Source organism: Perna viridis, chromosome 13 (genome assembly GCF_037379345.1).
Source record: "Perna viridis isolate PV_CMFRI_1.1 ecotype Kerala chromosome 13, ASM3737934v1, whole genome shotgun sequence".
NCBI lineage: Eukaryota > Metazoa > Mollusca > Bivalvia > Mytilida > Mytilidae > Perna > Perna viridis.
In genome coordinates this window covers 9,069,085-9,094,768 of record NC_142457.1, presented here as the reverse complement: position 1 = coordinate 9,094,768, position 25,684 = coordinate 9,069,085, and the positions used below count along the sequence as shown (strand labels likewise).

The 25,684-nt window shown below is 32.1% G+C and overlaps 1 protein-coding gene across 1 annotated transcript; it reads left to right on the top strand.

Moving 5' to 3' along the window:
* The first annotated feature begins 1,576 nt into the window (after positions 1–1,576).
* LOC148599473 (zinc finger CCCH domain-containing protein 15-like) lies at positions 1,577–25,684 on the top strand. Its single transcript, XM_088557495.1, has 12 exons — positions 1,577–1,725; positions 12,449–12,550; positions 14,802–14,907; positions 16,017–16,160; positions 16,430–16,521; positions 18,606–18,711; positions 19,192–19,271; positions 19,660–19,728; positions 21,600–21,677; positions 22,435–22,533; positions 23,114–23,231; positions 24,194–25,684. Exons 1-12 carry the CDS (start codon positions 1,660–1,662, stop codon positions 24,376–24,378), a joined length of 1,245 nt encoding a protein of 414 aa, XP_088413621.1. The 5' UTR covers positions 1,577–1,659; the 3' UTR covers positions 24,379–25,684.

Sequence of the window (25,684 nt, the reverse complement as noted above, 5' to 3'; positions counted from 1 at the left end):
ACTCGTCCCCCAGCATGAAGTAGAAAACGTCTGGTTCAACGCCCTACAAGACATGTACAACGCAGACAACATACCCGATACTACTACATTTACCGACTACGTTACCGAACACTGGGTTGAGAACAACAGATTTTTATGGAACCACTACCAGACAGAAGGACCTCGCACTACAAACCATTTAGAGGGCTGGCACAACAAAATCAAGAAAAAAGTCCGACATGCTCACCCAAACATCTACGAGATAATTGACTTATTACAGACTACCCAGGCCATGACAGAAATTACAGTGATCCAGTACTCAGCAGGAGGAGCTCGTCCACCCAAAAGACCAGTTTACCGACGCATCAACACACAACTACAGCAACTCAAAGACAGATATCAGCAGCGGATTATGACTGAGACAGATTACGCAGATGCCGCTTCTCACTTACTGCATCTTAATTAGTGAACTTTTATACGATACAAACATTGTAATATATTTCATGCTTTGTCATTTCTGATAATTTAACCTGATTTTATATTTATTTTAATGCTGCAACTGATACAATGGGTCTTAAATGTTGTATATGTATTCTTAGTATATGCAAATTATTTATTTTATTTGTTGTGATTCAAGCTATCTGAAAATGAATTGTCTTGTCCCAAATCTTGTGTTGTTGATTTTGTTATTAAAATATTTATTAAAAAAATAATGTTTTACTTATTTTTTATAGGACTATTAGAAATGGAAGACAAATGTACACATTAAATATAACACGCAATCAATACTAAAACAGAACTCAACAGAATGCCAACATATATTTTCTGCAGGTAAAAAAAATATTATGCATTTCATTGTACATATTTAAAACAAACTATAGGTCTTCAAGGTGTATGAACCCATTGTCTGTTTTGTTTATTTAACTATTTAATTAGTATGGTAATTAAATGTATGCAAACCAGGATGACACCGTCAAAACATGGATGCTATAAAAATATAGTGCATTTTCTTTTTGTCTCTCTTCAAACTAATGTTTTGTGAAAAGATATAAGCAATGACTTATAAAATAGAGCTAACATCACACTGTAAGATAAAGAACTTTTTAAAAAGAAAATCTAACATAAAAACATAAAAATGTTCCACTGAAAAGGTTGGTTTGGTGAGTGCAAAACGAAAGTGAAAGTAGGGAAATGGCTTTTTATATTTCAAGACTACTTTTCTGTCCGATCATCGTGGACTAACCCTATTTTCTTTGCAGGAAATTATTTTTTCACATGTCCTTAGAAATGCTACATAAATGAAAGTTTTATTGAATCAATTTACATATTTTTTAAAAATCCTGAAAATATGCACTTCACTATAGAAGTCTATGCGAAAATTAATACGATACTGAGACCATAAAGTTGTTTTCGAAATTGGTATACAGGTTTCATACCTATCATATTCAGTTAACTGTTTCGTACCTAGGGAAAAAAACATTCATTTTTATACGATAATTCATACTTCAAAAGCAAGTTGGTTAAAAATATTTCATAAATACGAAATATGTTGTACGATTTAACTGTTGATTATTTTCATAATACGAAAGTAAGCGTAGTCTATCACCGCCATACTTTCTCAACACACATTTCGATATTGTGCAATATTCTTTGATAAATTCTTCACTTTTATTTACAATAATGCCACCGAAAAAAGATGGACCTAGTAAAAAGACCGAACAAAAGAAGAAAGATAAAATAATAGAAGTATGTTTCATTATACTCCAGTAATCGGCTAAAATCCGCCATGTTTACAAACGTCACTACATGCAAAGTCCCAAAAATTCAGTATATTAGACCATTCATTGTTTTGTCGAGCTTTTCACAAGAAGGAGATTATTTTTTTCTTTGAACGGGATCAATTGGTTTTAGCTGTTCATTTGTTTTTTTACCCAGTTATCACTCGTTTGTGAGTGGCAGTGGCTCCTAGTCCGAATTTGCTCTGACCATGCAACCCTCCTCTTTTTTATTTGGATATTGATATGTCGGGTTGGGGTCAGATTGATGTGCCATACAAAAAGTAGCAGATTTAGTGGTACCACGGAGTACCGCCCTTCAACTGCTTGTAACTACTTTCAAGTTGAAATTGTGCATGTCACACCTACACTACAGCTAACGACCATTTTGACGATGCCACTCGCCCACAGTAAACAAATCAAGTTGCCCACGCTTTGTCCACCCTTAATGCCCACGGTGGACAGATGTCCACGCCCACGGTATCCGGTGGATGCGTGATAACCTGTTGATTGGATTTAATCCATGATTGGCAATTTTATTACAATGTTCAAAAGGTTAACAAATAAAAGAACAATGTGTCAGTCATTACCTTGACCGTGAGAATCAATTTTCTTTCACATATAATTGGCCTCAAGCCAAGATTGTGACACCACCAGGTATTTACTCAGGAATTGATTTAATTAGGTTTTTATATAAATTAAATGCTTTAAACTCTTGTTTTTTTGTTTTGTTTTGTTTTTGTTTTTTCTATTTCTTAAGGCCCACATCGTACTTAAGTCTACCATTATTTAGTATCATCAAAATGTAAACCTGGATTAATCAGAAACCAAAGTTACCAGATTGTTATGAATTGTAAATTACAATGTTCAAGAAACTCAAGTATTTGCGAACTACTTATTTTACTGACAATCTATTTAATGCAGTTGTATTTTCTAAGTGAAAGAATGGATTTGAACCACACACGTGCAACTTTAACTTATGGTCTATAAATAACCAATTTCGATATCGTGTCATTTGAACAAAATTGAAAGCGGGAAGCATCGTTGGTAGATAATATATGATCCAGAATTATTGAACCACGTACTTCATAAGTTTTCAAATGGCAACGGATTCAATCGCGTATTATCCAAGCACATGTTAGCCAACTATAGTGATGGGTGAAAATTTCCCCTCTTAAGTTGAATATGCAGTTAGTTCTTTTAGATTTAGCGTACCATAGACAATTGAACGACGTATGTCTTCCGTTTCTTTTTTTCTTCACTTAGTTCAACAATTTTGACTATGATAAGTCCCGTTATTATATAATAACAGTAGCATACAAATTGTAAATTAAAATGTTCAAGAAAATAAAGTACTTGCGAACTACTCATTTTACTGACGGGTTTCTTACGTAACAATTCTAAAAAAAGAAAGTATTTTAAACCAGTAACTACTAGAATGCTTTGAGTGTGTCAATTTCTTATGCAAATTTGATAAACACCTTTGTAATATCGTCGACAAATCAATGTGTTTCACGTTTTATCAAAAGGTGTGTCCCTGTGTTTTGAGCATCGTATGAGGTAAATTGACATTTCGTTGACACTGCAACAATTATCGATTGACGAACAAAGTGCCTTACTTGGATAGATAATAAGAAGAGTGATAATTCTTGAAAGTATTTAAAATTCAACACCGTCATTCAAAAAACGTAACTTTAAGAGACATATAGAAATGTAAAATTATGCTTTATTAAATTTTTCATACCATTGACGTTAAATCATAACTTTTCATTTTGCGAGTCAGACTTTTTAATTAAAATTAATTTACATGTAATTCCCGAAAATAATCGCATATCAAGTTATTAATCAAAATGCACTTCGAAAATGGATTTCTTCTAAAGTGTTTTATTTTGAAATCTTGTAATTTTTTAGAATCTTCTGAAACTTTATCCCAAAAACATTACTTTCATTTTCAAAATATCCATTGTTAGTTTATGTATATACAAATAGGTGAATGACACAAGGGCAATTGTATTTTTATTTCAATAATTAAATGTTCAGTGTTCTTGTAAAATCATGCTCAATAGAAATATTTTTTTTCTTTTTCTAAATGTAATAATCTTGTAAAGTATTTGTGATTTTCATATCATAGCCACCTAGAAATAACATTAATTAATGTGTTTACAACGTTAACTTAATTAGTCAAATCAGTATTATCTGTGTGATGTCACTACTTAATACCTGAGCGTGTCACACTCAGCCAATATACGGGAAGTGGTGGATTAACTGCTAATTAACGAGAAGGAATCGTTTAGTAATATTTAGATTAAAGAATAAAAAGAAACCAAATTTAATGTTTTATGATTACAGAAGTGTATTAGGGACATCCAAAATTATATTTTTAAATCAAAATTTCCCCATTAAAAATGCCTTATAAAATAGTGTTAGAATCCCCCAGATATATATGATCTGATAAAAAAAAAAATTCTTCTAGTATGAATTTTACGACTAACTATATATAGAATAAATTAAACTAATTGGTATCTTTATTTACACTAGGGTGCTGACTTAGTAGGCCTTTTTTTAAAAAAAAATCTCCAATATATTTCAATACAGAAACGGAACAAAATTAAGTTTGAAAATTTCGTATTTTTGCGTTATTTTGCCTTTCACCTGTAGTTATTGAAATGGATGCATATTAAATTAATCATAGTAGAGAGTATTATTCAAATTTTAACATATTTAAAATTCGTAACACCAGCCCACAGTCATTTCGATTTTATTTTCGAATTTCATGAAGGTTGCACTCATTGTATATCTCGTTTATTTTCTTTTACGGTTGATGACAAAAAAAGAAGAAGAAAAAATTATTATTACCCATCAATCTTAGTACATACGTGCACGAAGGTCTAATCATGATTATATCACCTACATGAATACGTCTTCTAAGTTACATGTAAGTGTCGTTAGCTGATACGCTCCGGTTAACTGTCCAGTTTCATTTCACAATACTTTAAACCACACCCTCAATATTCCTATAATTTATTACCTGTCAATCAACGTTACTGCATCTTTACTTAAAACCACACCCTTGACTTGTTATTTAATTGATTACCTGTCAATCAAAGGTCCGAGATAGGAAACCTGCATCTTTAGCCACCGTGAGAAATTCATAGCAAAATAATGCAGTGCAGTAAAAGGTGATGCTGTTGTAAATAGATTCATCTTTCAAAGGGACTGCACATCCAATCTTAGCTGATTTTCTCTAAGAATTTTAAATATTAGAAGCAAAAGGAGGTTGCACTTTTTCCATCACATGGTCGTTAAAGTATTTTTCTCAGAATTCATCTTACAAGATTAGTTGTTGTTTCCAAATTCATATAAGTTATGTTGAACTATTCGGTATTTCTGAAAATATTCAAATCCAACAAGTAACACTTGAATAACATTAAATCAAACAAATTCTTCTATAACACAATTTATTTTTTGACAAGTGATAGCGCTCCGCTGTATTAAAACCTGCCACTACCTTTAATTGATTAACTGTCAGTTAAAGAGATCTAATGGCACCTATCAAAGGTTACCACAATTTCCTGTATTTATTCCATTTGATGGCAAATGCTCACGCTTCTCTGCTTTAATCCCGCCCACAGGTAATTGATGACTGTCAATTATAAAGAAGCTCTACTGACACCTGTGAAATATTGTTACCGATAGTTCATACAATTATATACGCTTCTTATAATACAACAGGACCGTAATAATTATTACGTAAGAATCAGTTTTTAACTCCGATTCCTGTTAAAACGAAACAAGATTTAAAATTGACCACCAGAATGCATGGGCAACGTGGACAGCGACCAACCACGTGTCCACCGTGGGCCGATGGGAACGTGTCCAAGGGTGGACACAAATTGTCCACCATTGCCCACGCCCACCATGGGAAAAAGGAATCGTTATAATAGTCGTTAGCCTTAGTGTACCTAGTTCAATATCCGGAATCATTTTCCTGTATGCTGATACCAAATTTGCTACAAAAATTACATTTATTATTGAAGTTTCGATAATTTTCCACAAGAGACCGTTTTGTTGACATTTTGAACCATAATAGAGAGTAGGCAGAGCTTGTTACTTTTGGAACGGAATGGTAGCGGACATGTAATTTTTCAGCGGAATTTTGAAATATTCCATTAGATTCCGGTTTTGAAAATCGTTTCTGCTCTGTCCATTCCATTTTGTGTATATTTGTATGCAAATAATTTGTCATAGTTTACACATTACTAATGTTAATGAAGCATTTACATGATCACAATTATCTATGAATGCATGGGCAAGCAACCACTGCCTCAGTGCTCTCCCCATAATTTTTAAATAGCACGGCTCTTATGGCCTTCCTCCAAAATTATAGCACAGTGCCCATGGTGCATTCTAACTAATATTATTACTGATAGCACAGTGCTAAGAAATCATAGGCATAGCACTGCAAAGTAAACTGTTTTTCCCAGTATTTGCCCACCCCTAATTAATATGAGAAAGGCAATAGCTGCAAGTGCCGTCAAAGCTTAATGCTTCCTTTTTCATTGAAGTAGACTTCATGTCATTAATCACTATGAACAGTAAAATCTAAAGGATGTCTTCTTCTGTGGGAACTGGCATATTCAATATATTTGCTTTTTTGTTAATCAAACAGTTCCAGGACCAGCACTATTTCTTAGAGAATAAAAAGCAGCATTTTTTTTAAAATGTCCAATATTTCCAATTAAGAATTGGCAATAATAAAAATTTTGTCTATTGAATAATAACACAAATTTTCCTTGTGAATATTGTTTATTGCGTGAAGTGCAATGAACAAAATATGTACGTGGAAAATTTGTCATTTTTCAATACACATAATTTTTATCGTAGCCAATTCTTATAAATTAATTTTAAAACATATTTTTATCTTTAAACATGAGAAAAGTAGCTCTGAATTTAACTGAATTGGGGCATGTCAATTTTTTTTATCAATTGAGATATAACAAAATTATTTTAACCAGTCAGATTACAGTATTTATCTCAAATTAATTTATTTAAATATAATACGGAAAGGTGTTTGCTAAGCATTTAGTATGTTCCCTTAAAAACATGGATTTCATGTTATTTACCATTTGTGCAAAATTTGATTTGCCAAGTTTTACCTCAACTTGAAGTAAGTTGTATTTTTATAATGTTTGTCCCCTGTGTGAGGTCTATGGTTATTAGGTATACTTTCTAAATTTCCCTTAAGGTTCCCTAATATACTAAGGAAAAAACCCCAATATACTGATAAAAAAAAAGTCATGTCCTGGAAGTAACAAAAAGTGACTGTCCTTACTGAGAAAATTCATCATTCCCTTCAATTAATTAGGCCAAATAAATGTAGGTTAAAATTCATCATTCCCTTCAATCAAATAGTAAAAAAATGTAGGGTAAGATTACGTTTAAGTAAAAATAAATTAATCCTTTCTGATAGTTTTCAAGTCTTTTTCCTTTTTTTTTACTTATTTAATGAAGTGAATGTGATGTAAGTCAGATCAAAATAGATTAATCTATAGTTTAAACTTTGACGTTATATATTAGTATAATTTCTGTTAAATTAAATTGACCTTCGGATTCCAACATTCATTCATGAATTTGATAGTTATTTTTAGTAATTCTATAGAGCTACTGTTTAATATATATGCTATATCTCTTGTTGCGATGTGAGGTTTTGATGAAGAAATTAAATTGTGGTTGTCCTAATTCATTCTGTACTGATTTCTATGCGGTGTGTAGTAGGTGCACACCAAGAAGATATGATATTCATCCTCTATGTTCCCAATTGTATGTAGCCATGTGCACATGGCCATGATAGTTTTTACCTTTGACCAGATGATGAGTTTTGATTGGCACAATTATATATTTACATCTGATTGACACCTCCCATGAGGACATTGGGAGTCATGGTCACTTGTTCTAATCACCTGTGATTGACTTCAGTCATAAATTGGTTATGGTCAGTTAACCAGGTGTCAACTTAATTGTTTAATTGGTAAGAATATCCGTTGGTGACAAACTTGCTGTCAATTTTAATATACAAAACCTAGACGCCAAGAAAATTGCCAGTTGGTTATTTTGTCACCAGATCAGATAAAAAATTGCAAATTGCGACATTAGCGAAGCCCAGCACGATCCCTGGTAGAGATGTAGCATTTTGCTTTCACAAAATTTTCTCAAGTGGTTAATATGAACAAAAATTAGCAAATTTCTTTTAACATGTTTAAGAAATATTCATTTAAGAGCAAGCTTTGCTTGCTTATAACATGTGCATGTAAGTCTTAGAATTGCTTTGTCTAGGTGGTATATTTGACAATATTTCAAAGCTTCAACAAATAGCCATTGCAGGGATCGCGCTTGGCTTCGCCGATGTTGTAAGTTGCTATTTTTTTTTTCTGGCAACAAAAATTACCTGTGGGGATTTTTTCTTGGCACTTAGGTTTTGTATACATGTATTATAATTGTCAGGAAGTTTGTCAGCATTGGATGTTCCCTTCAATTAAACAATTAAACAACTGTCTTGATGCCTGGTCAGAGTTATAGACCATTTTATTTCTATAGGATAATGCCAAAAAAATCTTGAAAAATAAGATTTTTACCAGAATTTATTAATTTTTTGCCAAACACATTTCTAGTATGATACAAACTCTGATATCATCATAAAGTTTCCCATTACCCCTAACACAAAATTTAAACCTTATATTACCATATTCATTGTAGGAGTGCTCAGGTAAAAGTGAACAAAAATAGAAACCATGTGCTTTTGGTATATGTTTAGCTTGTTTCATTCAATTGAGGGTTTTTGATATTTAAAATAGATCATCACATGTGATGTCATGCCATTAATAGACCCAGAGCACTTCATTTTTGTTTTTAGGTTTTTGATTTATCAATATGCTTTGTGTCGCCCGTCTATTACTGGAACTTCCCTACTATTTCTGAACACTACACAGCACTTTGATTATTTATATATTCAAATGGCTATTACTTTACATGTACCTGTTCACTCCTACTAAAAATATGGACATTTCGATTGCAAATTTTGCTTTAGGGGTAACGGGGAAACTTTTTTTTTTTTTTTATTTCTAGATGAAAGTTTTTGGTAAATGCCTCATGATTTTAGTATGACGTTGAAAATGTGTCGCCCAATTTTATCACTTGAAAAGAGAATCAAGTTTATGTTGAAAATTTATGAATAAAAAATCAAATTATATTTAAAGATAAATTTAATCAGACAACATAGGACAAATATCAACATTTTGAAAATCAGGGACTACAAAGTATATGAGTATACTGATTCAAAGTCCTTGATAGAAAAAAAATACCTGTATCTGGAGTAGTACTTTATAATTTTTCATACGAAAAGTGACTAATGGTTTTAGATCTTGGTTAAGACTAGAGCTAAAGCCCTGCTTTATACATGCTCCAAGAGTGAATCTTGCTATGTAAGGGCTAAACAATTGCCATGTTGCAAAATGCTAAAGAAAATGACCAGTGGCTAATAAACAATTTTGCCACAGTGGCAAGTTTCTGGTATTTGGAGTGTAAATTTCCAAAACAGTGTGAAATAAATATCTAGAAAGACTACCCCCATACATTAACACAATTTATTTTTCAATAAATCACTTGTTTTCTTGCTAAAAAATGAAGAAAACATATAAAACTGCATTACCGATGCCTTTACACAAACTGCTATTTCCAATTCTGAAGAGTTCCATCTTACATTACATGAAAATTATGCAATTCCAGTATGACTTGATCTCATTTCCATCGGTAAAAACTTCCCAAAGATTAATAGTTTCAGTGGCAGATCCAGGGGAGTTTGGATTCCAGGGATTTTTAAAATGAACAAATGATAGACTCGGCTTGGAAACCCCATGCAATTTAATAAATTTTTGGATCTGAACTGCCCTTTTTATGGTCTTCTTGATATGCCCCTGATAGAAGAGTGTTATGTACATATACTAATCTCTTAAAAACACTGTCATAGGTTTGAAAGAGTAATAAAGCGAACCAAGATTCTAGTGGAAATCAAAAGAATGTTATCCAAGGATAAGGACCATACATGAAACAGATTAACACATCAAAGAGCATAAAATGCCCCAAATAATACATACAAAGTAACAAAGTAAATGAGCAACTCAGACTCCACTATAAACTTGGAGCATGGACCAGGTGGGCCGGTAGGGTAAGTGCCCTCTGCTTTTCTGGAAACATCCTCTTAGTTGCTCATAAAAAATCAAGTCTAGGGTAGACGAAAGAAGAAAGGAAAACTTTGACACATTGAACAAATCAGTTTTCATTGTGCAGATTGATACACTGTAACAATCCACAAGTTCATGATGACGACCATAAAACTTAGTAGTGATGACTTCAATTTTGTAGCAACATAACCCTGTTCAGATTGATACACTGTAACGATCCACGAGTTCATGATGACGACCATAAAACTTAGTAGTGATGACTTTAGTTTTGTAGCAACATAACCCTGTTCCAGAAGCCTAATTGGAAGATGTTTAGAGCGATACAAAAAATCTGCATAGTTTTGACAACTCTGGCCTTTGAGTTGTTACATGAAAACTACACAAGCAGGTGCTGAAGGGGTGTTGCCACAGATGAAAGGAAAGTTGACAATTCGGAATTAAAGTCATCACGTTTGTCGTAAAGTTTGGTCAATAGCTTTCCTTTACCATCGATCTCTAAGTGTAGATCAAGATATGAGGCTGACTTCACAGTGTCTATAGACCTTTATCTCAAGTTCTTTTGGGGTAGATGTGATGTATTAAATCCCCGAAACTAGGATTGTTTAAAGATAATGAAATAAATTTTTGATTTAAGTTGAAGTTGTCAGCAGTATTGATTACCATAAAATTGAAATTTCTTGGAATTCTGTAAGCATTCATTATTTTTTCTTGTATGTGTTGAAATTAACTTATTAAAAATGGTGTATTACATTGTGTGTACTCAATAAAGGGACAAATTTGTACCTCTGTAGAGGAATATTATCCTGTATTTTTTATTTGTGATTTTTATTCAAAAATCTGCATATACAATTTAGCTCAAAATAGTTTTTGCACAACTCAATCATGGGCAAAATAAATTATATTTTTTGATGCTAAGTTTTTTTTTAAATTTGACATTGTTAAAAAAAGAAACTCCACACAGGGGTTCAAATTTACCTTCAGTTGTGAAAGATCTTGGAATTCTGGGAGTTTATAATCAATGGTTCACTGTTAGGAAGTCCTCAAAAAAGTGATAACGAAAAGGGTTGAATGTCAAGGACCTAATTAAATAAAATTTCAAAGGTCATAGTTAGAAATTAAGAGTTCTGAACCTTGGGATTATCGCTAATTTTTACTGCTGTGCAGTAGGACTTTGTAAAGGTCTTGTAAATTGTGTTCATGTGTTTATTGCATGTATTGCAGACAGTTAATTACATGTAGAAACTCACTGGATAATTTGTGTTAATTGTTTCATTGTTGGTGGGTAACTGTAGGTAATCCAATCTGATTACAATAAACTTGTTGTTTTAACAGTTTTAAGCACAAAACTGGGCAATCAATCAAACTCTACACAGCCCTCAGTACAGTGATATAAGAATCCTTCTTTGTCTTGAGAGGATACCTCAGTATGGGTAAATTGTATAATAAAAATGCTGATTGAACATGTACATGTATTTCAGTATGATTTTGTGCATGTACTTTTGCTCATATACATGTACTTGTACAGTGTACAAATGTATGACACTGATTAATAATTTTGTCTTTAAATACAAAATATATACTAATTATACATATTGTAAATTTCAATAAGTTGTACATGTGCTTCAAGGAGTAACAAATCATCAGCAGCATTAAAATCAAATATATATATGAAGATCTAAATCCAGAAATTAATTGTATACAGGAAGTACTCAAAACCAAAACTCGAAATAGGAAGCTATTAAAACAACTGGAATTACATATGTTTGACCTGCATAAAATAGTTTCAAAGAAAAAGCCCAATATATTGATGTGACTGTCCTCAAGTTAAGCCAACTAGCAATAGCGTCCTGGGTTGCCCCCTAATAATTACTCCTGAACATGTCCGAATATAAAGACCCTTGATACTGCACTTTGTCTTAATGACTATCAGCTATAGAGATAAAAAATAAAATTCCTGATACAACATCATATAAAAATGAAACTTCAAAAGTGATCAAAATTGGGTTTCATGAGTTGCTGGATATGATTCATGATTTTTTTCAATTAAAATGTACTTTCTTCCTTGCTATAGTTTATAAGAAATCTCTATGCCATTGACACATTTTGATATGTGCTTGTTTTTCCAGATTGAATGTATTATGGTACTTGTGTATTCCATTGTTAGTCTGTTATTCACACTAAACACTATTCATCTCAAAACATGTAAAAGTGCTTCCACCAATTTTCATGAAACTTCATGAATTTTTTCTTTGTATTGATGTTAGCTTCCTTTGACTTTTTATAAATTTGCAATTCTGTATTTGAAGTTATTGAACTTTTATCATTGAAAAGGAGGCACTGAAACCCCTTCTTTCATTTGTCATTATTTATTCCCTTGCTCTTCCTGTAACTCCCTGATCTTTAGAAAATACAGAGGAGAAAATAGCTTTTTGTTTATTTACCATTTAAATGTTTTAGGATAAAACATTTGGTTTAAAGAACAAGAAAGGTTCTAAGCAGCAGAAATTTATCCAACAAGTAGAAAAACAAGTGAAGTATGGCAACCAGAAGGCTAGTAAGGTAAGACTCTTGTTTAGTATGGTAACCAGAAGGCTAGTAAGCAGTGTTCTAGGATTCTTATTTCCCGTTACCCGTGGCAAGTTGAAAACTTCATATGTTGTAAGGCTTTGTTTTGTTAGGAAAGCAGTCATTGACAGTTGGAAAGTTGATTTTATATGGATTTTTCCCGAGGAAACCTCAATTTATGAAAAATCCTAGAACACTGGTAAGGTAAGATTCTTGTTAAGTATGGCAACCAGAAGGCTAGTAAGGTCAGATTCTTGTTTACACTTGTAACGAAATTTCGGCAGTTGAACACTCACAGCATATTTTTCTTATTTTGATTTTATTTCAATCCTTTTTTTTGCAGACATACTATTATGATCAACAGTTATGTACGCTACTTATGTTATTTGTTAAAAAAGTCATAATACTTTCAGTGGTCTAGAATTCCTACAATGTTATTTCTTCTGATAAGTGAAAGTCAAATGTAGCTGAGGGAAAGATACTCTGTACATTTAAGAATTTTGCCTGTTGATTTTTTGTTGTTGGAAAAATAATATTCTTGAAAAAACTTTTCTGTAGATAGCCTTTAATTTCAATAATCTATGAGTACTTACATTAGAACAACTGTTACTGTTGACTGAATGTTTTTGTTTTATTTAATTACACCACAATGTTTTTGCATAAAATTTATTATACTAATTACTAGGTGTTGAACACCATTGTAGTGATTCTTTAACTGTTTTCAAAAGGTGCCTGTAGCTTTCAGTTTGGGAAAAATTTTCAAAATATATTACGAACTGGAAAGACAGTTATTTTTCATTATACAGCTAATTACACGAGTCCCAAAATTAACATTTTTCTTAAGAAAAGATGGGAAGTCAGTTTTGGAGTTTAAATAAAAAATTTTCTACCTTACACAATGCATTTGGTAAGCCCTGACTTGTCTTTCCATATTGAAAAAAAATAATTTGATTTTGGAATTTTGTGGAACAGTCATTCTGGCTCTAATTCTTATAAATAAAAATAAATCCCATATTGAGTACCAGGTATTGAAATGTAATCGATGATGTCAGAATATTATTTTCATCTTAGACCAAAAGATTAATAATAGTCTTGTTTCCTGCTACCAGTAAAAAATAGGGTAGATAATTAGGGAGATTTTTTTTTTTCAAAACATTTGACGTATTGACATGAGGATCTAATATAATTGTGCTTGACCATGAATGGCCATAAAAGTTTCAGGGTCAGTACAAGTAGAGTTTTTTGTTTGTTTTTTTGCTTTAAAATAAATAAAATTGTATTATATTTTTAGCTCACCTGGCTTCAGATCATGGGAGCTATTGCCATCACTTGGCATCCCTCATCATCATTAAAAAATTTTCGAAACTCTTCTTCTCTGACTCAAATTGACCAATTTAACGAAACTTAGTATGAATGTTCCTTGGGGTATCCAGCATAGAACTGATGTGGAGATTTTTGATCCAAACAAAAAACATGCCTGCCGTTACTAAAAATAGAACATAGGGGTCAGACAGTAGTTTTTTGCTTATATATCTCCAAAGCATAAGGTTTAGCTAAATTCTGACAGGGTAAAAGTGTTCGGCATGATGAGATCTCTCTGCAGTCAAATTTTCGTAAAATCCATTAGCCATGTATGAGTTATTGCCCTTTTTCAACATTTTTTCCTATTTTTAATGTTATTTCTTTAAAAAATCTTATCCTTTGATGCAACTTGACCAACTGAAACCCAACTTAGTACAAATGTTCCTAGGGGTATGCTGCATAGAACGCATATGTGGTTTTTTGATCCGTCAAAAAACATGGCCGCTGTTACTAAAAGTAGAACATAGGGGTTAGGTAGTACTTTTTTCGAATACATCTCCAAAAACTGTTAGGTTTAGCCAAATTCTTTCAATAGCTGAAATGAACCTTATTGTTAGGACTACAAAAGTCTTCAGGGATAAAAGTTGTCAGATTACTCCTTGTAAGAGTTATTGCCCTTGAAAGGGGAAAAAGGATAGTTTTGTTCCACAGTTTTCAGCCAATATCTTGAATACTATGATAGATAAAAAGAAACTTTCAATTGCTGAAATGATCCTTATAATAAATAAATCCTACCAAAAGTTTTCTTGAGTTAAAATTGTTGTACAACTTCTTGTTGAATTCATTGCCGTTTAAAGGCAAAATTTAACCAGGTGAGCAATTCAGGCTCCTGGAAGCCTCTTGTTTTTGCCTTAATATAAATAAAATTATGTTATTCTATCAGATGGCAGATTTACAAAGTGCTGAGAAAAACAAAAAGAAAGAAGATAAGAAGAAAGAACAAGAGCAGCTAAACCAGTTGTTCAGACCAGTTCAGACCATTGGCAAAGGTAATTGGGCTGGGTAAACCAGTTGTTAAGACCTGTTCTGAACATTGGCAAAGGTAATTATGCTAGGCAAACCAGTTCAGATCATTAGCAAAGGTAATTAGATTGGACAAACAAGTTGCTTAAACCAGTTCAAACCATTGGCAAAGGTAATTAGGCTGGGCAAACCACATGTTTGGAAGAGTTTGGCAATTGGCAAAGATAAACAGACTGAACAAAACAGTTGTTTGGAAGAGTTCTTACCATTGGCAAAGGTGTGTTGGGCATCAGATTTAAAGACAATTCAGGCCTGACCCCTTTTGAGCTAGTTGTTTAGACCTGTATAGACCATTGGCAAAGGTACATGTACATGTGTATACCAGGCATCAAATATAAATTCAGTGCATGCCTCACCCCTACTTCATAACCATTTAATTATTCCTTTTCAGGGTGTCAGATCTATGGCAAAAGTATGCAGAGCATCAAATATAAACACAAAACAGGCAGCAACCCTTTAAAATGATTGCTTTTTCTTCCCACAGCTTCAATTTACAGATTTATGTGTCTATATGAGTGAATTTAATGAAATAAAATGTACTAAGGTTGTCATTTGTTATCATTAAGTAGATGTAAAACATTGAAATTGTGACTCTTGTTTTAACTTAATATCTGGATGTTAGAGATATAGTCCTGTACAACTATATAGTTTAAGAAATATAGGTCTTCCTCCAATGTTGATATTCATGTAAATGGTCATATGAATCAAAAGTAACATCAAACAGATTTATTTGATTTCTCCAGTCCAGAATGTTAACTATATTATGCATGGTATGCATTAAATAGAATTTTATTAAAGAGTATGTATTTTGGTCAAATTTATGATTAAAATTTCAGCAGATTCACACACTTGCTATGATTTTCTTGATAGAACCCTGTTCGGCTATGGCTTAATTTAAAATATTTTTCTTAAATATTTTTTTTAAATGGTAAAATTTTGATTTAAGATGCTCACTAAAGCTTCTGTGTTGAATGTTTAAAATTTCTCAACCTCAAGTAAAGAAATTATTTAAACCACTCCTAAGAAAATCTGTAATTGGTTTTTGACCATATTAATTGCAAATTGAATTTTTTAGGAGCCGATCCAAAATCAGTTCTGTGTGCCTTTTTCAAGCAAGGACAATGTTCAAAGGGAGCTAAGTGTAAATTTTCCCATGATCTTAGTTTGGACAGAAAAGGAGAAAAAAGAAATATTTACGAGGATTCTCGAGAAGAAAAAGGTAAGATTTTTTAATCTGTTACGTTTAACCAAATAAGAAGTTGGTCCTGTTAGAATCTAAATAAATCACTGAAACTCTGTTTTATCATTGTTTTACCAAATGCTATTGTTCAAGGGAAAAATAATGTGACATACATGTTAATAGCCAGCCCCGTGGATGATTTATTTCTTATGTTTTTATTAGTATTAAAAGCGTTTTATATTGGAATATACATTTAAGTGCATGGGTATTTTACATCATCAAATCTGTTGTTGTCCTATGTTTTTCAGAGACAAATAAAGACTGGGATGAACAACAGTTAAAGGATGTGGTAGAGAAAAAACATGGTGCAGAAAATAAAAAGAAAATGGAAACTACCATTGTAAGTCACTCATATAATAAAAAAATATATTAAGATGGTAGATCTAGGGTATGGGACATAACTCTTGAAATCAGTGATATGTTTGTATCATATTCAATTTCACCAAAGCCTGTCAAGATTTTATTTGAAATAGAATGAAATCAATCCAAGATACTTTGATGCTTATATGAGATTGATGTAAAATGCTGAATAGAAATGTTCCAATAATTTGCAAAAGTTAAGTCCCTTACCCTAGGTCTACTTCCGTAAACTTGCATTAGGAAGAGACAATTAATATTTAAATTGATCACTCACATTAAGAAAGCGTGCTGTTTAGTAAGGGTATCAAGATTCCACTCCATCAAAATTGGATACATAACATGACCTGTTTGTGATGATCTGATTTATGTGGCAAATTTTACAGATGTGACACACGTGTTATTTCTTCAACAATTTATTCACTAATTATATAAAAAAGACACATTATAATTTTCTTAAGTAATGACTAGCCTTTATTCCTTACTTACTTACAGTTTTAGCAAATCTTAAGTTTTGAAGCTGCAGATTAAAAATTATCAGATTGAAAAACAAAATTTCTAGCCGCATAACTCCTTTTTTGATTTCCAGTTTTATAGCTAATTGAGGAATTGAAAATTCTGCAAATTCTGTATCATAATTCAAAATTAAATAATTTTGGTAGATAATTAATATAATGTACCACAGACCCATGGCAATATGCTGGACTGCCTGACCTATCAGGTGAAAATTCAATCAGTCTGGTAGAAAATTTTTATTTTTTAGTTACCCATATACTGTATATACTTGCCTATAAGTCAGATTTTTGGGACTAAATATTTAAATGGTGGGTAGGATTCCGACTTATAGACGAGGTCTAGCTTATGAACAAAATTTTCAGCTTGAAAATGTAAAAACTTGATAATTGACATGAGCATGACACCAACATTGAACAGTCAGACCAATGTCGTTTACCCCAATATTTTATTGAATTGTAAAAGTCTATTTTATAAATACTGTCTATTAACTTTTACAGTTAAAATATGATGCAGTAAAATAATATTTACTGTTTTGTCTTTATTTTGCCCCAATACTGGTCTGTAATGATTTTATTTGTATTTTCCATTCATCCATTTTGTGTATTGTTTTTTACTTGTACACTCATACATGTATAGCTAAAGACCCAAAGGTGTAGTAGAAACATGACCCAATGACATTCGTGACAAAATTAATTAATATTTTAGATGGAAATGACAATTTTTTTAATGAGTTCCTTTTTCTTAAAGATGAAACCTCTTAATTTACTGAAATATCTTCAAAAAGGAGTTGTTAGTGTATCATAAACTTTCTGTTTTATTCTTTTTTGTTCAATATTTTTATGATTTTAATTTTGATTATTGCCTTGTTGGTTGTACCAAAATTAGAATGAATGAAAAAATGGCCTATCAAAACAATCTATATGGCTTGTCGAGAATTTAATTACTTGCATGTAATTGCTACTATAAAAAACAACTCTCTCTTGTAACTATTTACTTCAACATTTATTGAAGTTGTCAAGTTTGCTCATTGTAATTAAGGAATGTTAGCGATGCAGCTGTCAGAAATCACTGGATTGAATAAAGGTGGTCCAACTTTTGGGCAGATCGACTTACACTCAAGTATATATGGTAGGAGAAAAGTGGAAAAAAGTGCCAAATTCAGGATTTAGTCTGGCAAAGACTAAATGAATTTTGATTGGTCTTGTACCAGGGAATCGCTACTGCTTACTAATTTACATTTAAGTGTACTCACTAAGTCACGGAGTTTCACTGTACTCTGGACTCTTAAACAATCCTTTGGATATTTATGTTCTCCAATATATAATTCTATACATTGTTTACATACAATTTAAGTTAATACATAGTTATGTATGATAATTATAGTATGACATATTCTCAGCTGTGGATGTCATTGTGGAAATAAAACATATATCTTCAACTAATAGATTAATCATGTAACAATGTAAAATTTCATTGTTTCTCTGGTATCAAAAGGTCATTGTGACACAAAAATAACTAATGTGAACTTTATGTATTATTCTATTTTAACAGATCTGTAAATATTTCCTGGAGGCTGTAGAGAATGGTAAATATGGTTGGTTCTGGACTTGTCCTAATGGAGGAGACAAGTGTCACTACAGACATGCCCTGCCACCAGGTATGTTTGTCTGTCTGTCTGTTTTTGCATATCAGCTGTCATGCTAATTTTATGGTATTTTTAGGTTTTTTTTTTGTCTTTATTTGCTGCTAGTATTATTACTTGGAAGAGATTAGGAAGAAAAACGATGCTTTTCTGAAATATGATGCCTCATCACATACATGTAATAGAAAATTTGTGATTCTAAATTAAAAAAAAATTGGAGTGATTTATTTTCAAAAATCCAGATTGTCATATATACTATTTTCGTAGTTAAAAAAGATGTCATAGTTTTTTTTTGTAAATAGTGGAGTGATTCCGAATTACAATGTATGTGCTCCATCATGTTGGTCTTTAGAAGATACATGTAATAGAACATTTACACACTAAAATGTCTGGTGTAAACAGTAACGTAATGAAACTTGTATGATTATGAAGTGTTTCTTCCAAGAGAAAACCACCTGTATTTGGAGATTAAACTTGGTTGTTTTGTTTTTGTAGGGTTTGTTCTGAAGAAAGATAAGAAGAAAGCTGAAGAGGAAGAAGAACAGATCACTATAGAGGAACTGATAGAAAAAGAGGTTTGATTCGAATATAGAATTATTAATGGCACAGAAAATACTGTTCAGCTGGTCATTTTTGCAGGTGTAAAATTTGGCACTTTCGAGGAAACATGTGTATCAAAAAAATTTGGTGGATGATAAATGATAAGCTGAATGCTTCTTTCTGAATCCAACCATTAGTTTTGTATGTAAATGTCTTTACTGTATTTCCTTATGCTCATATACTTGAATAAATATGCGTAAACAAATTATTACTCACAAATGTTCAACAAAATAGATATGCTTTCTATATTTCTCTGTTGAAGATTATTCTCTAATTTTTATCACCAATTTCTTTGATAATGAATCTTTAATTTGAGACATGAAAGCACTGAATTTTATTGAATTTTTCATGTCAATTTTACAGAGAGCAGCTTTAGGAGCAAATGTCACCAGAGTTACATATGAATCGTTCATAAAATGGAAGGAAAGGAAGGTAATTATTGAACATGAATGTACTTTAATTATTTTCATGATTTAAGAGAAGATTCTTAAATTTTAGGATTTGGCAACTGCATCATACAAATGAATAGGACTTTATTCCATTATGAACCAAATTTTGTGGTTTGCTAAACCAGTAAAAACCATGAAAATTTGTACTCCTAGAATAATGATACTTTCACAATAAGTTGTCCTTGAAAGGATCTGTTTTCTGATAGACAAAATATATAGAATTTAATCGAAGTGCATGTTGATGGTGTATGGGCCTAGCCAACTTTTATCGTTATCATTATTTGAAAAAAGATTAATAGAGATGAAAGTGGAGATACAGGCACAGAAATACTAAAGCATCAGCAATGGGATGATTTGAATAGAAAAGATCCAAAAGCTTGGCCTAAACTTTAACACATGAAAAAGTCGATTTACAATGTACGTACACAATTTAGTGAACCAAATAAAAAAAGATTGCATATAAAAACTTAAGATAAGGGAAACAAGATGTCACACAAAAGAACTAAAGCATTGGCAATATGAACACCCACAAAAAAGAAAAAAAACAAGAGTGACATCAGGTACTCCAGAAGGGTAAGCATTTCCTGCTCTGTCAGCAGTACCCACCATATTGCAAGTGAGTACAATCTGGTAATAATGATCTAGCAGCAGTAATGCAATCCCATGGTAGTGTCAAACACTGTAGACTATTATTATAAATATGTTGGAAGAGACAAAAGTCATACCAAACTGTATAAAAAGAGCTATGGCGGTAAATAGGCCTTCAGTGAATGGTGAGAAATTTCCTACACCAGCATTCAATTTAACTAAAGGTCAAAAAGTGTAAAATTGATTGTAAGTTATGATGTACTTATGCAGTTTTCTTTTGTGAGATCATTACTTACAATCAATTTTACACTAATGACTTTTTGTGAAATTGATGCCTGGAGTCTGCCTTCAACTGGCCCCTGTAGAACCAATATAACAAGAATGGATATGGCAAATATGTCAAAGAGACAAAAACCCCACTGGGAGGCCAGGAGAAAAGTTTTCAGCTCAAGGCCACCCATGGGTTTTCAATGAATGAAGAGAAAACCCCCACATCACAGGGCAGGCTGCAGCTGGCCCCAAAACAATATTATACATAGGTAAAGCAAAATGGTTGCCTCCATATGCTCCAGCAACATAAAAGTAAAAAGTGAAAATGAAAACAAAACTACATACAAAGGCCAGAAATTCCTGCCTTGGAACAGGCGCATTGAATGTGGCATGGTAAAAGTACTTTGGCCAGATCATAACCCTCCCCCTTTAAATCTGACCACTGTAGAAAAAACTATTGCACCATTCAATGCACCTAAAAATCAGTTCAAAAAAGTCTGAGTGCCTTGTTAATACAGAAATGAAAAAGCTGATTATACATTACACAAATACACATACAAAGGACTACTATCAGTTAAATGAGATGCCAGCTCCAGACCAGTTTAAACCTACAAAAAATTATGCCCTCACCGTATGTGTTATCAATCCAGAATCTTTTCATAAGGGATTGAGAAGCACAGTACATTATAAGTCATACAACAAAAACACAACCTGCGTCATGCCGAAAACTGCTTTTAAATGTAGTGGATTGGACTTCACACTATACCCTGAATATATAAGGATTCAAAATTCACACAAGATCGACAAAAATGAAAGATTCTTGACTTGAGACAAACACAAAACAGGCAGTGAACTACATGTAGTTTGAAAGAGCACAAGACCTCTCCTACTTACATGGAAAATGTAGACAAAAAATACATAAGCACTTATTAAGTTTTCAATTTCTTTTTTAATATTCTGTGCTCTACTTACTGTTTTTTTAAATTTTCTTTCCAGAGAAAGGAAAAGATCAGTGCAGCAAAAGAGAAACAAGATAAAAAGAAAATGGATTTCAAACAAGGAAAAATGCTTGGAGTAAGAAGATTTTTGTCTTTTCATTGTTGCCCAGCGTTACTCTTTTTACATCATATTAATTTTTCCTTTGTTATTGTTGGACATATGAGCAAAAAATTAGTATCTACCAGATTTATTACCATGGAATGCTAATCATTTTATAAAGTGTGAAAATTGATTATGGGAAAATATGTTTGCTAAAAGAATCCATGAAAATAGGCATCTATGAAAATTATCATAATGTATTTACATTACTTTAGACTATATATTTCAAACACCGTAACTGGATCATCACTTTGAGGGGAGACATCTTGTTTTTGCCCTATCAGCCAGTCTGTCTGTACATCAGACTTTTGTGAGCACAACTTGGAAACAATTGTGTCAAATTTTATAAAACATTTTAGGTAGTTAGGACAGGATATGTACTTTATATTACCATGAATTTATGATCCATTGTATTTTGAGGGAGTTGTATCCTTTTGAACTTTGGAATGAAGGGAGACTTACATTTTTCAAGACAAAAAATGAACTGTATTGTGTAAATTATATGAACAATGTATATAGAAATGTTACCTTTTACAAATTCATCCCAATAGGGTCATCCTCCAATTCCGCTAATTACGAATATCAGGAATCTTCTGAAACTCGGGAAAGTTTATGTTCCATGCGTGTACCTACATAGCCAATGTTACTATATGTTGGAAGACTGAACTCATACTTGGTATAGTGGAATGTTACCAGTAGATTCCTTTCTAATGTTCAATGTTACATTTTTCAGTTAACTGGGCGAGACATGTTTGAGTTTAATCCAGATCTTGTAGGTCAGGATGACGATGAGGCTGACGAAGGAGAAATTGAAAGAGAAAGGGAAGAAGACGTAAGTTGGTCATGATTATGTAGTCTTAGTAGTTTTTTTTAAAGCCCCCCACCGCAAAGTGGTCTGGATGTACAATTTTAACCTTGTCCGCCATTCCAACAATATGTCGTTCCATCATTCTGTCATGATTATGTAGTCTTAGTAGTTTTTTTTTTAAAAGCCCCCCATCGCAAAGTGGTCTGGATGTACAATTTTAACCTTGTCCACCATTCCAACAATCTGTCGTTCCATCATTCCATTATTCTGTCCTTGCACAACGACTAGTTTTTCCAAGACTGCTTTAAGATTTAACTTGTACATGTTTTTGTACTTGTTAAATTTAGATATTCTTTGGCACTCCTGATCATATTTTTTTTTATTTCCCCTTTTCAATTAAGTATCTTATTATTATGATTTGACCAAGGAGATTAGAAGATGGACTTGTGAAAGGAAAAGCTTTATATACAACAGAAATGTCTGACACACACACAAAAAAATCTCAATGGGTTTGGAGCCTAATGGCCTTGATATTTTTCATGATTGTGGGTTTGCAGCTCTGGTATTGCATAAATTGGTCTAAAATTCTTAAATGTATTTACAGGATGAGGATGTTAAAGTACAGGAAATCAACCTTGATGCTTTTGATAATTATGTTGGGGGTGGTGATGTGACTGTAGCACCAGAATCAAGACTAACCAATGGTCTTCCTGAAGCCAATGGTAAGATATCATTACACTTATGGTTGTATAACAATTCTAATCCATAATGCTAATACAGTAAAACAATTTTATAAAGCCACTATCTAAGCAGGCGAATTTGGTGATAAATTTAGTTTGATGTAAAACCAGAAAATATATATAAGAATGACTGACTGACTGACATCCTGAAGATGACATGTTAAAACTGACCTGATAGTTTAATTTGACATAAGTGTATTAAATATGACTATACATTTAATTTTCTATGTGTGTTTTTGTGTTTATTGACATAACTTTGTTTGTTATATGTTTTTTTTTCAACTACAATGTTGAAATATGCCAAATAAAAATGGCCAGGGTACCCTTCTCATCGACGTGAACGTCGTCATAAGAATCCTTATGGCAAAGAAAATAAAAATGTTCTATTTGTATGCACAGAAATGTAGACAATGAATATTTGTGGCAATATGCAAATTTGGCAATAACTTGAGGGGCATTAATTAGGGCTTTTAATTAACAACACTTTTAGATATAGTAATTTTCAATAATTCGGTGAAAAAAGATAAGGTACAGAAACCCACAAATTTTTGTTTGCCCTTATTAAAGCTTATTTTACTATAGCAAAGCTTTGTTGATTAGCATGTATTTAAAAGATTCAGGGCCTGGTTTCATTAAGAATTTCATATTGCGATTTTCCTCAGATCTTTTCTCTGCTGAAAATATCAACCAGTCAAATCACTTGAAATTGAAAATTTTGAGATTGGAGAAAAATTCCAATATGAATTTTTTTATTATAGAAACCAGGCGTCGGTTTCACAAAAAGTCGTAAGTGTGAAATTGATTGTAAATCATGACATCACAATGCTAATTTAGTTTATGACGTCATTACTTATGATCAACTTTACACTTACGACTTTTTTGTGAAATGGAGACCAGGCCTGGTTTTAAAAACTACTTCTTTATTGTTTACTTTCTTTGTTTAGATGAAGATTCCAAGTTAGCAGAGGCGGGTGCTTTACCTCAAACAGACAATTCATCAGACGCAGTAATTGCTGCCGCCATGGCTAATGGTGATATTGATGACATTGAAATTGATGAAGAATTATTTGATGGTGAGGATCTTGATCAAGTGGAAGAAGACTTAGAAACTTTAGACTTGGATGATTGATCATGTGATGGTCATGTGATATGAAATGGATTTGGCAGTTTTAAAATGATATTTGACCTAAAATAAAACCTACGAGTGCTTTTTGATGCTTCCACCTAAAGAAATTGTGATCATGTGATATATGAATTTGACCAAAATGATTCTATAGGACCTCGGTAGATGAAACTGAGCTTTTAATAGCTTTTGGAATTCATTATTGTTGGAAAAGTTTTTCTGGATCCAAGTCATGCTGATTAATTTCAACAAAGTGTTGAAATCCATGAAAGCAAAACTTCAGAATACACAGACATGGAAGGCATTATCTGTATTATACTGAATATGTTTATCTGTTTTTAGTGCTTATGAGAAAGAAGGTTTAAGTTTCATCACTAATTCTTTGTCTTCTGCCTTTTTCTTGTGTTAGGTAATGTACATTTTTGGATTTACTGCTGTTGAAAGGAGGTTTGAAAATTTTAAGATTAAATTAATGTTTATATTTATTGAGTATGCATGAACATTGTGACAGATGTTACATGTATGTTTAATTTTTTTTTTATTTCATGTTACTTCCAAATACTATGTACATGGATCTGTTATGATGCAGGGAAAAGCAATATTCTCATCAACATGGAATATTGTGTTTCTCCATTGAATTTATTGTTACATTATGACACATTTGGTGATAATCCAGTATTAAAAGGAGCTGTGAGGACACACCAAGTTGTTTTGGGGATATCTTATTTAACAAACAAGTTATGAAATTCATGTATACCGTCATAAGATGTAAAAAAATAATTAAATCACAGTCAACTAATGAACTTCCTACATTATAGTTACCTAAACAATTCTATCAGACATAACAATAGTTGAAATCCCGTTATCATTTATCCTGTACTCAACAAGTGCCAATCAATTAATTACAAGGAGACAAATATTTTCTGAATGTCATAATTTTGTGTGCTATAAACAGTAAATTTCTGTAAAAACATTTATTTTCACGATTTTTTCAAGATTTTTAACATGAACATGTTAAAATGTACATGATGCATTACTTTTCTCAATTTGGTTGTTACAGAGTTTATCATATTGTTAACAGTCAGTTTAGCAGGTCCTTTTTCCTTGCTGATTTGTTCACCTCATAAATAAAGAAATCAGAACACAGCAGAAGTTAATATTTTATAGTAGATAATGCAGCTCAGTCAGTAATATTTTCATCATTTATCAGAACTAGAGGTAAGAAGGTTTAATGGCCAAATTGAGAAATGTGTTCTGAAATTGAAATTTCTAAAAGTTATGGACTAAGGTATTAAAGATATGAAACCTTGGA